General features: G+C 48.4%; 1 protein-coding gene across 6 annotated transcripts in view; it reads right to left on the reverse strand.

Annotated features, from left to right (window-relative positions):
- ABCD4 (ATP binding cassette subfamily D member 4) overlaps positions 1-16,134 on the reverse strand; it is a 141,003-nt gene extending 124,869 nt beyond the window's left edge. For 4 of the 6 annotated variants that reach the window (XR_012234364.1, XR_012234370.1, XR_012234362.1 and 1 more), the window contains exons 1-2: positions 15,995-16,134; positions 2,208-2,326 (exon numbers count right to left, since the gene is read on the reverse strand). Coding sequence is in view for 1 of the 6 variants with exons in the window: in XM_073586800.1 (XP_073442901.1) it covers positions 2,208-2,326; positions 15,995-16,032 (157 nt within the window). In the remaining 5 variants the exon portion in view is untranslated. Of the gene's footprint in view, positions 1-2,207; positions 2,328-15,994 lie in introns of those variants that run through there. The other 2 variants (XM_073586800.1, XR_012234375.1) reach the window with 2 other exon arrangements.
- Positions 16,135-18,004: the final 1,870 nt, after the last annotated feature.

Here is an 18,004-nt window from a genome sequence, read left to right on the forward strand (position 1 = left end):
ACAGCGCGACAAACATCGCTTCTGATTAGCATTAAAAACATTACCGCCGATCAGACAGCCTCGGTTCCCATGCTGTCAAATGACAGCGTGAGCCCACAGCTGTGATCAGAGGTATAAAGGAGACTGGTGTCAGTAGATGGGACTACTGCTCCCATGAGCCGACGCCTTCTGCCGCTAAAAACAGTGAGAGAACGAGCAGCTGATGGGAGTATTCAGTCGGCTACTGTGATGTAAATAAATAATAAAAAAACGGCGTGGGTTCCCATGTATTTTTGATAACCAGCCCCCCTCGTAGAATATAATGCAGCCCTCATATAGTATAATGCAGCCCCCTCATAAAATATAATGTAGCCCCCTCACAGAATATAATGCAGCCCTTATATAGTATAATGCAGCCCCCTCATAGAAAAAAATGCATCCCCCATAGAATATGATGCAGCCCCTCTAAGATAGTATAAAGCACCCCCCCACAAAATATAATGTAGCACCCTCATAGCGTATAATTCAGCCCCCTCTAATAGTATAATACAGCCCCACAAAATATAATGTAGCCCCCTCATAGGGTATAATGCAGCCCCCCTCATATAGTATAATGTAGCCCCCTCATAGGGTATAATGCAGCCCCCCTCATAGGGTATAATGCAGCCCCTCTCATAGGGTATAGTGCAGCCTCGCAGTCCTACAGTGTCATGGCCACCAGAACTCACTAATATATATATATATATATATATATATATATATATATATATATATATATAGGCAGCACGGTGGCTCAGTGGTTAGCATTGCAGCGCTGGGGTCCTGGGTTCGAATCCCTCCAAGGACAACATCTGCAAGGAGTTTGTATGTTCTCCCCGTGTTTGCGTGTGTTTCCTCCGGGCACTCCGGTTTCCTCCCACACTCCAAAGACATACTGATAGGGAATTCAGATTGTGAGCCCCATCGGGGACAGTGATGAAATGTGTGCAAACTGTAAAGCGCTGCGGAATATGTTAGCGCTATATAAAAATAAAGATTATTATTATATAAAACAAACACAATCCTCCCCTCTCCTCCCTCTCTCATCCCAGCTCTGCTCCGGTATCAGCAGCTGCACTGCTGTCTGCCTGGCACACAGCGGGTACACGCTGAATTGACATCATCGTGCACCAGTTGTGTCAGATGCAGAGGGAAATGATGGGAGAGGGAGTGTCATCTGACACTCTCTCATCCATTATTGCTTTCAACTGTATCGGCATCTATGATGCTGATACAGTTGAATGTGGCGCGCACTGGGGGACAGCCCTGACCTTCGGGCCCAATAGCGGTCGTATGGGCTGAGGGACCCTGGGGGGATCGGGGGCCTTGGTTTGCTGGCCCAGATAGCGGGTAGTGTTAGCCCCAGCCTAAGGCTAACACGGCCTGCTGTTAAAGTGAAATGAATTTTCACTCCTCTCCATGCCCATGGGGGCGTGGGAAGCAGTGACTATTCATTTTTTCTTTAGCAGCGGGGACAGGCTTAAGCTGCAGCAGCCGGCTTCTGCCTCCTGTCACCCGTTGCTGTTCCGTTGGCATCAGGTAAGCCCCCCTGACTCACAGGCCCCATAGCAGCTGTGTGGTGTGCTTCTATTAGCAACATGCCAGTAGCTGAGGGCCCCCTGGAGCAGCGGGGGCACTAGGCAGCTGCCAGCCCTGTATGCCATTAGGTCTCAGTGCTTGGGACCACCAGAGACTCCTCCAGTGAGCTAGTCCGACCCTGCTGACAGCTGAGGGTTGCTGCCCCCAGTTGTGAGTTTTGCCTGGCTGGTTTTCAAAAATACAGGGGAACCCAAGCAGGTTTTAAAAAAAATTATTTATTTACATTGTAGGAGCCGGCTGATCAATACTCTCATCAGCTGCTCCTGCTCTCACTGTTATTAGCGGCAGCAGGTGTTGGCTGATGGAAGCAGTAGTCCCATCAACTGACATGAGTGACTATACCACCCTGTACTGATCATACACAGACTACACTGCCCTGTACTGATCACAGACTATACCGCCCTGTACTAATCACACACAGACTACACCACCCTATACTGATTACACACAGACTATACCGCCCTGCACCGATTACACACAGATTATACCACCCTGTACTGACCATACAGACTATACCGCCCTGTACCGATCACACACAGATTATACCGTTCTGTGCTTATCACACACAGATTATTTTGTATGTTACAGACCTGTCAGTGCCACTACCAGTAACGTCAGCAGCATTAGAGTGTTCTCTGAGGCCCATCCTGGAAACAGCACAGACTGGAGAGTCAGGAAGCGACTCAGGAAGAGTATGTCCAGACGAGGCCTGCAAGGAACAAGAGAGGAGGCGTAATGGGTAGTGTCTGAGACAAATGAAAATTATACACATTAGTACAGTGTTTGACCCTCTACGCAGTCAATGATGCATCCACTGCTACCCGGCTTCTCTTCATTATTACCATTTCTCCTCCGCACCTCACCATTATTATATAACTCCTTCGCCACCTCTGAACACTATTATATTTCTACTGCTCCGTCCCTAACCATTATTACTGCATTCCTCTTCCGCTCCTCACCAATATTATATTCCTCCTCCGCTGTCCCTCACCATTATTACTACAGTCCTCCTCCACCATTATTATATTCCTCCTCCGCCCCTCACCATTATATTTCTCCTCTGTCCCTCACAATTATTACTACATTTCTCCTCCGCCCCTCACCATTATATTCCTCCTCCGCTGCCCCTCTCCATTATTACATTGTTCCTCCACCCCTCACCATTATATTCCTCCTCTGCCCCTCACCATTATTTCTACATTCCTCCTCTGCCCCTCACCATTATTATATTCCTCCTCCCCCCCTCACCATTATTATAACATTCCTCGTCATCCCCTCACCATTACTACATTCCTCCTCTGCCTCTCACCATTATATTCCTCCTCCGATGCCTCTGACCAGTATTATATTTTTCCTGCTCCGTTACTAACCATCATTACTACATTCCTACTCCACCCCTCACCATTATTATATTCCTCCTTCGCTCCTCACCATAATTACTACATTCTTCCTCCACCCCTCACCATTTTTTCTGCATTCCATCTCCACCCTTCATCAATATTATATTCCTTTTCCTCCCCATTGATATTTTCCTCCTCCGCCGCCCCTCATCATTACATTCCTCATCCGCCCCTCACCATTATTACTACATTCCTACTCCGCCCCTCACCATTACTACTACATTCATCCTCCACCCCTCACCATTATTACTACATTCCTCCACCGCCGCCTCTGACCACTATTATATTTCTCCTGCTCCGACCCTAACCATCATTACTACATTCCTCCTCCGCCCCTCACCATTATTGTATTCCTCCTCCGCTGCCCTTCACCATTATTATATTCCTCCTCCACCCCTCACTATTATTATATTCCTCCTACTCACCCTCACCATTATTATATTTCTCCTCCGCCGCCTCTGGCTACTATTATATTTCTCCTACTCCCTCCCTAACTATCATTACTACATTCCTACTCCGCCCCTCACCATTATTATATTCCTCCTCAGCCCCTCCCCATTATTATATGCCTTCTCCTCCCATTATATTCCTCGTCCGCCACCCCTCACCATTATCTCTACATTTCTCCTCAGCCCCTCACCATTATTCTATTCCTCCTCCATCGCCCCTCACCATTATTATATTCCTCCTAATCCCATCACCATTATTATATTCCTCCTCCACCGCCTCTCACTATTACTACATTCCCCTCCGCTGCCCCTCCCCTCACCATTATTATATTTCTACTCCGCCCTTTACCATTATTACAACATTCTTTCTCCTCCTCCTCTCCCCATTATATTCCTCATCCGTCACACCTCACCATTATTATATTCCTCCTCCACCGCCCCTCACCATTATTATATTCCTCATTCACCGCTCTTCACCATTATTACTACATTCCTCCTCCGCCCCTCACCATTAGTACTACATTCCCTTTGCTGCCCCTCACCATAATTAGATTCCTCCTCCGCCTCTCACCATTATTACTACATTCCTGCTCCGCCGCCCCTCACCATTACTATATTCCGCCTCCTCTCCCCATTATTATATTCCTCATCCGCTGCCCCTCACCATTATATTCCTCCTCCCCTCATTATTATATTCTTCTTCCGACCCTCACCATCATTATATTCCTCCTCCGCCCCTCACCATTATTACTACATTCATTCTCTGCCGCCCCTCACCTTTACTATATTCCTCCTCCACCGCCCCTCACCTTTACTATATTCCTCCTCCGCCCCCCACATTATATTCCTCCTCCTCCTCCCCAGTATTATATTCCTCCTCCACTGCCCCTCACCATTATATTCCTCTTCCACCCCTCACCATTATTATATTTCTCCTCCATTGCCCCTCCCCACTAAATATTACATTCTTCTTCCATCCATCACCATTTTTCTATTGCTCCTCAGCCCCTCACCATAATTATAATTTTCTCCCTCTGCTGCCCTGCTCCTAACCATTATTATACAGTGCTCTGAAAAAATTTAAATATTAGACAAAGGTAACACAAGTAAACACAAAATGCAGTTTTTAAATGAAGGCCTTTATTTTAAAGGGGAAAAGAAATCCAAACCTACAAGACTCTGTGTGGTTTATCACATCTTTGGGAAGTTCACATTCCCTAGCCACGCCCAAGCCTGATTCCTGCCACACCTTTTCTCAATCAAGAAATCACTTAAATAGGAAGAGCCTGACTGTCACGATCCATTGTTAGATCTGTGTCAGAGTCTGGACTCTCTTATATAAACCTTTTTTCTTTCTGGCCCCCGGGGGTTAATATGGGTTTTTGCCCCCGGTGGCCGCTGGCGTTACTACAACTGTAGTTGGTTGGCTGCTGGGTTTCCCCCCCCCCCCGGTGGCCGCTGTTGTTACTACATGTTTAGTTAGTCAGCAGGTGGTGACTACTCCCACTTCCCTTTATAAGGCCACCTGGTGCTGCAATTCACGGTTGGTAATACTGGTCATTTGCTAACCAACCTTGGTGAAGACTGGACCTACCTGGTGCAGAGCGGGTTCAGCTTACTTATCGGGAGCAGTGGTGTTGCTGCTGGATGCTGATCGGGTGCCTTTCTCTGCTGCTTGGAGCAATGGCAGCAGATAAAGCTAAGTTTTGGTTTTTAGTTGCTTTAACCCTGTAGTGTCTGTTTTATCTTTTCCTTTTGTGTTATTGGTGCAGTTCACTTTATTCCCTGTCTCACCTCCTGGGGAGGGGGTTGGTGGTTTAGCTCAGGGCTAAACAGGAGATAGGGACAGGTCGGGGACTGGGGCCTCACTACCTTCAAGTGTACCTCCAAGTTAAGGAAAGTCAGGGCACCACCTTAGCCTGAGGAGCAGTTCAGGGCCCCAGTTTCCACGTCTCCTGTTTCTTCCCTACTGCCCCGTGACACTGACAATGTGAAGTAATCAAAAAGTTCCTCAAAAGCTAGACATCATGCTGCAATTCAAAGAAATTCTGGAATAAATGAAAAACAAAGTAACTGAGATCTATCAGTCTGGAAAAGGCCATAAAGCAATTTCTAAAGCTTTGGGACTCCAGCGAACCACAGTAGAGCTATTATCCACAAAAGGCAAAAACATGGAACAGTGGGAACCTTCCCAGAAGTGGCCAGCCAACCAAAATTATCCCATGAGCGCAGCGACAACTCATCCAAGAGGTCACAAAGGCCCCAACAACATCCAAAGTACTGCAGGCCTCATTTGCCTCACTTAAGGTCAGTGTTCATGACGCCACCATAAGAGAGAAACTGGTCAAAAATGGCCTGCATGGCAGAGTTTCAAGAAGAAAACCACCGCTGAGCAATAAGAACATAAAGGCTTGTCTCAGTTTTGCCAGAAAACATCTTGATGATCCCCAAGACTTAGGGGAGAATATTCTGCGGACTGACGAGACAAAAGATGAACTTTTTGGAAGGTATATCTCCCACTACATCTGGCGTAGAAGGAACCCAGCATCCCTGAAAAGGATCACCATACCAACAATAAAATATGGTGGTGGTAGTGTGATATTCTGAGGCTGTTTTGCTGCTTTAGAACCTAGAAGACTTGCCGCGGCAAATGGAACCGTGAATTCTGCTGTCTACCAAAAATCCTGAAGGAGAATTTCTGGCCATCTTATCGTGACCTAAAGCTGAAGCGCACTTGGATTATGCAGCAGGACAAAGATCCAAAACACACCAGCAAGTCCACCTCAGAATGGCATAATAAAAATAAATGTATCGTATTTTTGGACTATAAGACGCACAGGACCATAAGGTGCACAGGGAGGAGGAAATTAGGAAAAAAAATTGAAGCAAAAAATGTGGTCAGTTTATCCCCTATCATGGTAAATATGGTCCCCCTCATCCCTATCCTGGTATGTAAGGCCCTCATCCTGGTATGCATGCCTCCTCATCCCTAGCCTGATATGCATGTCCCCCTTATCTATAGCCTGGTAGGCATGTCCACCTCATCCCTATCATGGTAGGAATGGTTCCCCTTTATCTCTCTCCTGGCAGGAATGATCGCCCTCATCACTATCCTGGTATGCAGGGTCCCCATCTCGTCCTAGTATGCATGGCCCCATTCTTAACCTGGTATGATTGGCCCCCATCCCAGTCCTGGTACAATTGCCCCCCACACCTATCCTGGTAAGCATGGCCCCATTAGAAAACAAAAAATATTACACTTACCTCGCCAGCGCTCCCTCGCATCTTGTTCCGATGCCAGCAGCTGCTTATGCTTGTAAGCAGCGCATGGCAGGGACGTCATGTGCTGCTTGAAAGCCGAATGGCAGCTGCCGGAATACTCCCTGCTCTGCACGCCGAAACTGTGTGAAAGCAGAGCAGTGAGTATTCATAGCTCTTCTGTAGCGCGCACAGTGTCAGACGCAGGCTTCCTGTAGTTGCCAGCGGTCATGTGTGCCGCTACTTAAGAAAAATGAATATTCACTGCATTCCAAGCCCATGGGAGTGTCATGTCCTTAAAAAGGCGGATAATGCTCGGAAACTTCAAATGTGGTTGAATTACAAAAATTCTGCAAAAATGAGTGGCCAAAATTCCTCCAGAGCGTTGTAAAAGACCCATTGCCAGTTATCGCAGATGCTTGATTGAAGTTGTTGCTAAGAAGGGCGGCCCAACCTGTTATTAGGTTTAGGGGCAATCACTTTTTCATACAGGGCCCTGTAAGTTTGGATTTGTTATTCCCTTTAGGCTATGTGCACACGCTGCGGATTCACCCGCGGATTGGTATCTGCGGATCCGCAGGTAAAACCGCAGCTAAAATGACCTGCGGTTTTACCTGCGGTTTGACACCTGGACAATGGAATAGGTGGTAAACCGCAGCGGAATCCGCAGAAAGAATTGACATGTCATTTCTTTCTGCGGAATCAAAACCGCAGCTTTTCTGCAGTTAAAAATCCGCAGCATGTGCACAGCAGAATGTAAATCACATAGGATAACATGCTACTGTACACTGTCTGCAGATCTGCTGCAGATCCACAGCGGATCCACAGCAAAAACCGCAGCGTGTGCACATAGCCTAATAATAAACACATTCATTTATAAACTGCATTTTTGTGATTACTTGTGTTATCTTTGTCTAATATTCACATTTGTTTGTTGATGGGAAACATTTAAGTGTGACAAACATGCAAGAGAATAGGAAATCATGAAGGGGGCAAACACTTTTTCATAACACTGTATTCCTCCTTGGTCCCTCACCATTATTACACTCCTCCTCTGCCGCCCCTCACAATTATTATACCTCTCACCATTATATTTCTCCTCTGCCACGCCTCACCATTACTGCACTCCTCCTCCGCCCCTCACCATCAGGCTATGTGCCCACGCTAGCGTTTTTAAACGCTCAGGAAAAGGATCCCCTTCCCAGAAATCGCGCGTCTTTTTCCGCGCGTTTTTTGACGCGTTTTTTGACACGCGATTTCTGGGATCATTGGGGATGGCTAAAAACGCTCAGCAATGCGGAAATTAATGAGCATGCTGCGTTTTTAGCCGCTAAGCGATTCCTGAGCGGTTAAAAACGCATGCATTGGCACAGAAAGCCAAAAACGCATGCTAATTAATTTGATGCATCTTTTAAGCGTTTCTGGAGCGTCTGATCCGGCTCAAACGCTGCGGAAACGCTTAAAAAAACGCATTGTGTGCACACAGCCTTATTATATTCCTCCTCTGCCCCTCACCATTATATTCCTCCTCCTCCGCCGCCCCTCACCATGATTACACTCCTCCTCCTTTGCCTCTCACCATTATATTCCTCCTCCTCCGCCCCTCGCCATTATTACACTAATCCTCCTTCGCCCCTCGCCATTATTACACTAATCCTCCTTCGCCCCTCGCCATTATTACACTAATCCTCCTTCGCCCCTCGCCATTATTACACTAATCCTCCTTCGCCCCTCGCCATTATTACACTAATCCTCCTTCGCCCCTCGCCATTATTACACTAATCCTCCTTCGCCCCTCGCCATTATTACACTAATCCTCCTTCGCCCCTCGCCATTATTACACTAATCCTCCTTCGCCCCTCGCCATTATTACACTAATCCTCCTTCGCCCCTCGCCATTATTACACTAATCCTACTTCGCCCCTCGCCATTATTACACTAATCCTCCTTCGCCCCTCGCCATTATTACACTAATCCTCCTTCGCCCCTCCCATTACACTAATCCTCCTTCGCCCCTCGCCATTATATTTCTCCTCTGCCACGCCTCACCATTACTGCAGTCCTCCTCCGCCCCTCACCATTATATTCCTCCTCCGCCGCCCCTCACCATGATTACACTCCTCCTCCTTTGCCTCTCACCATTATATTCCTCCTCCTCCGCCCCTCCCCATTATTACACTAATCCTCCTTCGCCCCTCCCCATTATTATTACACTAATCCTCCTTCACCCCTTGCCATTATTACACTAATCCTCCTTCGCGTCTCCCCATTATTACACTAATCCTTCTTCGCCCCTCGCCATTATATTTCTCCTCTGCCACGCCTCACCATTACTGCACTCCTCCTCCGCCCCTCACCATTATTATATTCCTCCTCTGCCGCCCCTCACCATTATATTCCTCCTCCTTTGCCTCTCACCATTATATTCCTCCTCCTCCGCCCCTCCCCATTATTATACTAATCCTCCTTCGCCCCTTCCCATTATTACACTAATCCTCCTTCGCCCCTCGCCATTATTACACTAATCCTCCTTCGCCCCTGGCCATTATATTTCTCCTCTGCCACGCCTCACCATTACTGCACTCCTCCTCCGCCCCTCACCATTATTATATTCCTCCTCTGCCACCCCTCACCATTATATTCCTTCTCCGCTGCCCCTCACCATGATTACACTCCTCCTCCTTTGCCTCTCACCATTATATTCCTCCTCCTCCGCCCCTCCCCATTATTACACTAATCCTCCTTCGCCCCTCCCCATTATTACACTAATCCTCCTTCGCCCCTCCCCATTATTACACTAATCCTCCTTCGCCCCTCCCCATTATTACACTAATCCTCCTTCGCCCCTCACCATTATATTCCTCCTCCTCCGCCCCTCACATGATTACACTCCTCCTCCTTTGCCTCTCACCATTATATTCCTCCTCCTCTGCCTCTCCCCATTATTACATTAATCCTTCGCCCCTCGCCATTATTACACTAATCCTCCTTCGCCCCTCGCCATTATTACACTAATCCTCCTTCGCCCCTCGCCATTATTACACTAATCCTCCTTCGCCCCTCGCCATTATTACACTAATCCTCCTTCGCCCCTCGCCATTATTACACTAATCCTCCTTCGCCCCTCGCCATTATTACATTAATCCTCCTTCGCCCCTCGCCATTATTACACTAATCCTCCTTCGCCCCTCGCCATTATTACACTAATCCTCCTTCGCCCCTCGCCATTATTACACTAATCCTCCTTCGCCCCTCGCCATTATTACACTAATCCTCCTTCGCCCCTCGCCATTATTACACTAATCCTCCTTCGCCCCTCGCCATTATTACACTAATCCTCCTTCGCCCCTCGCCATTATTACACTAATCCTCCTTTGCCCCTCGCCATTATATTTCTCCTCTGCCACGCCTCACCATTACTGCACTCCTCCTCCGCCCCTTACCATTATTATATTCCTCCTCTGCCACCCCTCACCATTATATTCCTTCTCCGCTGCCCCTCACCATGATTACACTCCTCCTCCTTTGCCTCTCACCATTATATTCCTCCTCCTCCGCCCCTCCCCATTATTACACTAACCCTCCTTCGCCCCTCCCATTATTACACTAATCCTCCTTCGCCCCTCCCCATTATATTTCTCCTCTGCCACCCCTCACCATTACTACACTCCTCCGCCCCTCACCATTATATTCCTCTTCCTCCGCCCCTCACCATGATTACACTCCTCCTCCTTTGCCTCTCACCATTATATTCCTCCTCCTTCGCCCCTCCCCATTATTACACTAATCCTCCTTCGCCCCTCACCATTATATTCCTCCTCCTCCGCCCCTCACATGATTACACTCCTCCTCCTTTGCCTCTCACCATTATATTCCTCCTCCTCTGCCCCTCCCCATTATTACACTAATCCTCCTTCGCCCCTCGCCATTATTACACTAATCCTCCTTCGCCCCTCGCCATTATTACACTAATCCTCCTTCGCCCCTCGCCATTATTACACTAATCCTCCTTCGCCCCTCGCCATTATTACACTAATCCTCCTTCGCCCCTCGCCATTATTACACTAATCCTCCTTCGCCCCTCGCCATTATTACACTAATCCTCCTTCGCCCCTCGCCATTATTACACTAATCCTCCTTCGCCCCTCGCCATTATTACACTAATCCTCCTTCGCCCCTCGCCATTATTACACTAATCCTCCTTCGCCCCTCGCCATTATTACACTAATCCTCCTTCGCCCCTCGCCATTATTACACTAATCCTCCTTCGCCCCTCGCCATTATTACACTAATCCTCCTTCGCCCCTCGCCATTATATTTCTCCTCTGCCACGCCTCACCATTACTGCACTCCTCCTCCGCCCCTCACCATTATATTCCTCCTCCACCGCCCCTCACCATGATTACACTCCTCCTCCTTTGCCTCTCACCATTATATTCCTCCTCCTCCGCCCCTCCCCATTATTACACTAATCCTCCTTCGCCCCTCCCCATTATTACACTAATCCTCCTTCGCCCCTTGCCATTATTACACTAATCCTCCTTCGCGTCTCCCCATTATTACACTAATCCTCCTTCGCCCCTCACCATTATTACACTAATCCTCCTTTGCCCTTCGCCATTACACTAATCCTCCTTCGCCCCTCGCCATTATTACACTAATCCTCCTTCTCCCCTCGCCATTATTACACTAATCCTCCTTCGCCCCTCGCCATTATATTTCTCCTCTGCCACGCCTCACCATTACTGCACTCCTCCTCCGCCCCTCACCATTATTATATTCCTCCTCTGCGAACCCTCACCATTATATTCCTTCTCCGCTGCCCCTTACCATAATTACACTCCTCCTCCTTTGCCTCTCACCATTATATTCCTCCTCCTCCGCCCCTCCCCATTATTACACTAATCCTCCTTCGCCCCTCCCCGTTATTACACTAATCCTCCTTCGCCCCTCGCCATTATATTTCTCCTCTGCCACCCCTCACCATTACTGCACTCCTCCGCCCCTCACCATTATAATCCTCCTCCTCCGCTGCCCCTCACCATGATTACACTCCTCCTCCTTTGCCTCTCACCATTATATTCCTCCTCCTCCGCCCGTCCCCATTATTACACTAATCCTCCTTCGCCCCTCCCCGTTATTACACTAATCCTCCTTCGCCCCTCGCCATTATATTTCTCCTCTGCCACCCCTCACCATTACTGCACTCCTCCGCCCCTCACCATTATAATCCTCCTCCTCCGCTGTCCCTCACCATTACATTCCTCCTCCTTTGCCTCTCACCATTATATTCCTCCTCCTCCGCCCCTCCCCATTATTACACTAATCCTCCTTCGCCCCTCCCCATTATTATTATTACACTAATCCTCCTTCACCCCTTGCCATTATTACACTAATCCTCCTTCGCGTCTCCCATTACACTAATCCTTCTTCGCCCCTCGCCATTATATTTCTCCTCTGCCACGCCTCACCATTACTGCACTCCTCCTCCGCCCCTCACCATTATTATATTCCTCCTCTGCCGCCCCTCACCATTATATTCCTCCTCCTTTGCCTCTCACCATTATATTCCTCCTCCTCCGCCCCTCCCCATTATTATACTAATCCTCCTTCGCCCCTTCCCATTATTACACTAATCCTCCTTCGCCCCTCGCCATTATTACACTAATCCTACTTCGCCCCTCGCCATTATTACACTAATCCTCCTTCGCCCCTCGCCATTATATTTCTCCTCTGCCACGCCTCACCATTACTGCACTCCTCCTCCGCCCCTCACCATTATTATATTCCTCCTCCGCCCCTCACCATTATTATATTCCTCCTCTGCCACCCCTCACCATTATATTCCTTCTCCGCTGCCCCTCACCATGATTACACTCCTCCTCCTTTGCCTCTCACCATTATATTCCTCCTCCTCCGCCCCTCCCCATTATTACACTAATCCTCCTTCGCCCCTCCCCATTATTACACTAATCCTCCTTCGCCCCTCCCCATTATTACACTAATCCTCCTTCGCCCCTCCCCATTACACTAATCCTCCTTCGCCCCTCACCATTATATTCCTCCTCCTCCGCCCCTCACATGATTACACTCCTCCTCCTTTGCCTCTCACCATTATATTCCTCCTCCTCTGCCCCTCCCCATTATTACATTAATCCTTCGCCCCTCGCCATTATTACACTAATCCTCCTTCGCCCCTCGCCATTATTACACTAATCCTCCTTCGCCCCTCGCCATTATTACACTAATCCTCCTTCTCCCCTCGCCATTATTACACTAATCCTCCTTCGCCCCTCGCCATTATTACACTAATCCTCCTTCGCCCCTCGCCATTATTACACTAATCCTCCTTCGCCCCTCGCCATTATTACACTAATCCTCCTTCGCCCCTCGCCATTATTACACTAATCCTCCTTCGCCCCTCGCCATTATTACACTAATCCTCCTTCGCCCCTCGCCATTATTACACTAATCCTCCTTCGCCCCTCGCCATTATTACACTAATCCTCCTTCGCCCCTCGCCATTATTACACTAATCCTCCTTTGCCCCTCGCCATTATATTTCTCCTCTGCCACGCCTCACCATTACTGCACTCCTCCTCCGCCCCTCACCATTATTATATTCCTCCTCTGCCACCCCTCACCATTATATTCCTTCTCCGCTGCCCCTCACCATTACACTCCTCCTCCTTTGCCTCTCACCATTATATTCCTCCTCCTCCGCCCCTCCCCATTATTACACTAATCCTCCTTCGCCCCTCCCCATTATTACACTAATCCTCCTTCGCCCCTCCCCATTATATTTCTCCTCTGCCACCCCTCACCATTACTACACTCCTCCGCCCCTCACCATTATATTCCTCTTCCTCCGCCCCTCACCATGATTACACTCCTCCTCCTTTGCCTCTCACCATTATATTCCTCCTCCTTCGCCCCTCCCCATTATTACACTAATCCTCCTTCGCCCCTCACCATTATATTCCTCCTCCTCCGCCCCTCACATGATTACACTCCTCCTCCTTTGCCTCTCACCATTATATTCCTCCTCCTCTGCCCCTCGCCATTATTACACTAATCCTCCTTCGCCCCTCGCCATTATTACACTAATCCTCCTTCGCCCCTCGCCATTATTACACTAATCCTCCTTCGCCCCTCGCCATTATTACACTAATCCTCCTTCGCCCCTCGCCATTATTACACTAATCCTCCTTCGCCCCTCGCCATTATTACACTAATCCTCCTTCGCCCCTCGCCATTATTACACTAATCCTCCTTCGCCCCTCGCCATTATATTTCTCCTCTGCCACGCCTCACCATTACTGCACTCCTCCTCCGCCCCTCACCATTATATTCCTCCTCCACCGCCCCTCACCATGATTACACTCCTCCTCCTTTGCCTCTCACCATTATATTCCTCCTCCTCCGCCCCTCCCCATTATTACACTAATCCTCCTTCGCCCCTCCCCATTATTACACTAATCCTCCTTCGCCCCTTGCCATTATTACACTAATCCTCCTTCGCGTCTCCCCATTATTACACTAATCCTCCTTCGCCCTTCGCCATTACACTAATCCTCCTTCGCCCCTCGCCATTATTACACTAATCCTCCTTCGCCCCTCGCCATTATTACACTAATCCTCCTTCGCCCCTCGCCATTATATTTCTCCTCTGCCACGCCTCACCATTACTGCACTCCTCCTCCGCCCCTCACCATTATTATATTCCTCCTCTGCGAACCCTCACCATTATATTCCTTCTCCGCTGCCCCTCACCATGATTACACTCCTCCTCCTTTGCCTCTCACCATTATATTCCTCCTCCTCCGCCCCTCCCCAATATTACACTAATCCTCCTTCGCCCCTCCCCGTTATTACACTAATCCTCCTTCGCCCCTCGCCATTATATTTCTCCTCTGCCACCCCTCACCATTACTGCACTCCTCCGCCCCTCACCATTATAATCCTCCTCCTCCGCTGCCCCTCACCATGATTACACTCCTCCTCCTTTGCCTCTCACCATTATATTCCTCCTCCTCCGCCCCTCCCCATTATTACACTAATCCTCCTTCGCCCCTCCCCGTTATTACACTAATCCTCCTTCGCCCCTCGCCATTATATTTCTCCTCTGCCACCCCTCACCATTACTGCACTCCTCCGCCCCTCACCATTATAATCCTCCTCCTCCGCTGTCCCTCACCATGATTACACTCCTCCTCCTTTGCCTCTCACCATTATATTCCTCCTCCTCCGCCCCTCCCCATTATTACACTAATCCTCCTTCGCCCCTCCCCATTATTATTATTACACTAATCCTCCTTCACCCCTTGCCATTATTACACTAATCCTCCTTCGCGTCTCCCCATTATTACACTAATCCTTCTTCGCCCCTCGCCATTATATTTCTCCTCTGCCACGCCTCACCATTACTGCACTCCTCCTCCGCCCCTCACCATTATTATATTCCTCCTCCGCCCCTCACCATTATTATATTCCTCCTCTGCCACCCCTCACCATTATATTCCTTCTCCGCTGCCCCTCACCATGATTACACTCCTCCTCCTTTGCCTCTCACCATTATATTCCTCCTCCTCCGCCCCTCCCCATTATTACACTAATCCTCCTTCGCCCCTCCCCGTTATTACACTAATCCTCCTTCGCCCCTCGCCATTATATTTCTCCTCTGCCACCCCTCACCATTACTGCACTCCTCCTCCGCCCCTCACCATTATAATCCTCCTCCGCCGCCCCTCACCATGATTACACTCCTCCTCCTCCTTTGCCTCTCACCATTATATTCCTCCTCCTCCGCCCCTCCCCATTATTACACTAATCCTGCTTCGCCCCTCGCCATTATATTTCTCCTCTGCCATGCCTCACCATTACTGCACTCCTCCGCCCCTCACCATTATTATATCCCTCCTCTGCTGCCCCTCACCATTATTATATCCCTCCTCTGCCACCCCTCACCATTATTATATCCCTCCTCTGCCCATCACCATTAAATTCCTCCTCCTCCGCTGCCCCTCACCATTATTACACTCCTCCACCACTACTCACAGACCCCAGCCTGCGCGATTCCTGCACCTAACAGGACGTCGTGCACATTACTGCGACACCACACAGCTCTCTGCACATTATTCCCATCTGCAGTCAGCGCCCCCTGCTACAGAGGTCACGGTGCCGCAACAAGAACCGCACGTGTCAGCACTGTGCTAATAGTCCTGCCTCTCCGTCCCCGTGCCCTGCCATCTCCGCACGCCCGGTCCTCACCGCTCCCCCATTTCTTTCCGGAGATGCCTCATTCCCATGATTCTCCGCGATTACAAAGTCCTCAGTGGGCGGGGACAGGACACAGCGCCGCCATCTTCTTGGTGGAAGTTGTGAGCGTCGTACGTGCAGGAGCATGAGAGTGCGTCAGCGGCAGCCTAGTGGCAGCCTAGTGGCAGAGCGGGTTTCCATGGTAACCAGATAGCGGTAGATTTCCATGGTAACCAGCCAGTGGTTACGTAGAGATGGCGGCTGGTTTCCATGATAACCAGACAGCGGCAAGTTTCCATGGTAACCAGTCAGCGACGGCCTAGAGATAGCGGTGGATTTCCTTGTAACCAGTCAGAGTTGGCCTAGACTAGAGACAGAGGTGGCTGTCCTCGGTAACCATCGGACCCCTGGAGCCTCCGGCTCAGTTACAGGCCAGATTGCCCTCATTATCAGCGCCGTGCAGCAGGGGAGTACACAGAAATCACAGGGCCCCCAGCACAAGTTTTATGTGGCCCCCGCACCTCTAGGACCATAGAGTTATACTGTTACTGAGAATGCGGTAAATATATATATATATATATATATATATACAGCGACTGGCCCACCGGAGAACCGGAGGATTCTCCGGTGGGCCCTGGCATCTGGTGGGCCCTGGCACCTGCTGGCATACAGGGCCAGCAGTTGCCTAGGGCCCCACTGCTCCAGGGGCCCCCAGCCAGTGGTGTGTCGCACACCATGCAGCTGCTATGGGGGCCCCTGCCAGCGGAGCAGCAGCGGGTGTCAGGAGGCAGGAGCCCCTGTCCCCGCTGCTAAAGAGAAATGAATATTCACTGCGAAGCAGTGAATATCATTTCAGGTCTCCACCCCCAGAGGCCCCGCCCCCAGCCCAGTAAGCCGCTCTGCAGACTACAGCTGTAAATCAGGGCCGGCGCCGCCCTCAGTCCTCTCTGCTCCTGGCTCACAGCCAGTGCGCGATGACGTCAATACATCGCGCACCCGCTGTGTGTCTGGCAGAGGGGGCAGCTCCTGACACTGAAGCCGGGATCAGCGTGGGAGCGAGGAGAGGTGAGTATTGTGTTTTGTTTTGTTTTTATATCTCTCTCGCTCTCTCTATCTGTCTCTCTCTATCTATCTCTATATATCTATATATCTCTCTCTCTATCTCTCTTATATCTATCTTTCTATCTCTATCTATTATCTATATCTATCTCTATATCTATCTATCTCTATATCTATCTCTATCCATTATCTATATCTATCTATTTCTATATCTATCTCTATCTATTATCTATATCTATCTCTATATCTATCTATCTCTATATCTATCTATCCATTATCTATATCTATTTCAATATCTCTATCTATCGCTCTATCTTTATATCTATCTTTCTATCTCTACATCTATCTCTATATCTATCCATCTATCTATCTCTATATCTTTCTATATATCTCTCTATATCTATCTATTATGTCTATCTATCTATCTCTATATCTATCTATCTTACTCTATCTATCTCTATATCTATTATCTCTATATTTATTATCTATCTAGCTACCATCTATATCTATCTATCTTTATCTATATATATATCTCTATCTAATATCTATATCTATCTATCTCTATACCTATCTATCTATTTATCTATCCGTTATCTATCTCTATATCTTTTCTCTGTATCTATCTATCTCTATATCTATATCTCTCGCTATCTATCGCTCTATCTCTATATCTATATCTATCTTTATATCTATATATCTCTATCTATCTCTATATCTCTCTCTATAGCTATCTATCTATATATCTCTATCTATCTCTATATCTATCTCTCTGTATATCTATCTATCGCTCTATCTCTATATCTATCTTTCTATCTCTATATCTATATATCTATCTATCTTTCTCTATACCTATCTATCTATTTATCTATCCGTTATCTATCTCTATATCTTTTCTCTGTATCTATCTATCTCTATATCTATATCTCTCGCTATCTATCGCTCTATCTCTATATCTATATCTAT

The sequence above is a fragment of the Dendrobates tinctorius genome, unplaced genomic scaffold (assembly GCF_039654945.1).
Source record: "Dendrobates tinctorius isolate UK_male_01 unplaced genomic scaffold, ASM3965494v1 ptg000010l, whole genome shotgun sequence".
Lineage (NCBI taxonomy): Eukaryota > Metazoa > Chordata > Amphibia > Anura > Dendrobatidae > Dendrobates > Dendrobates tinctorius.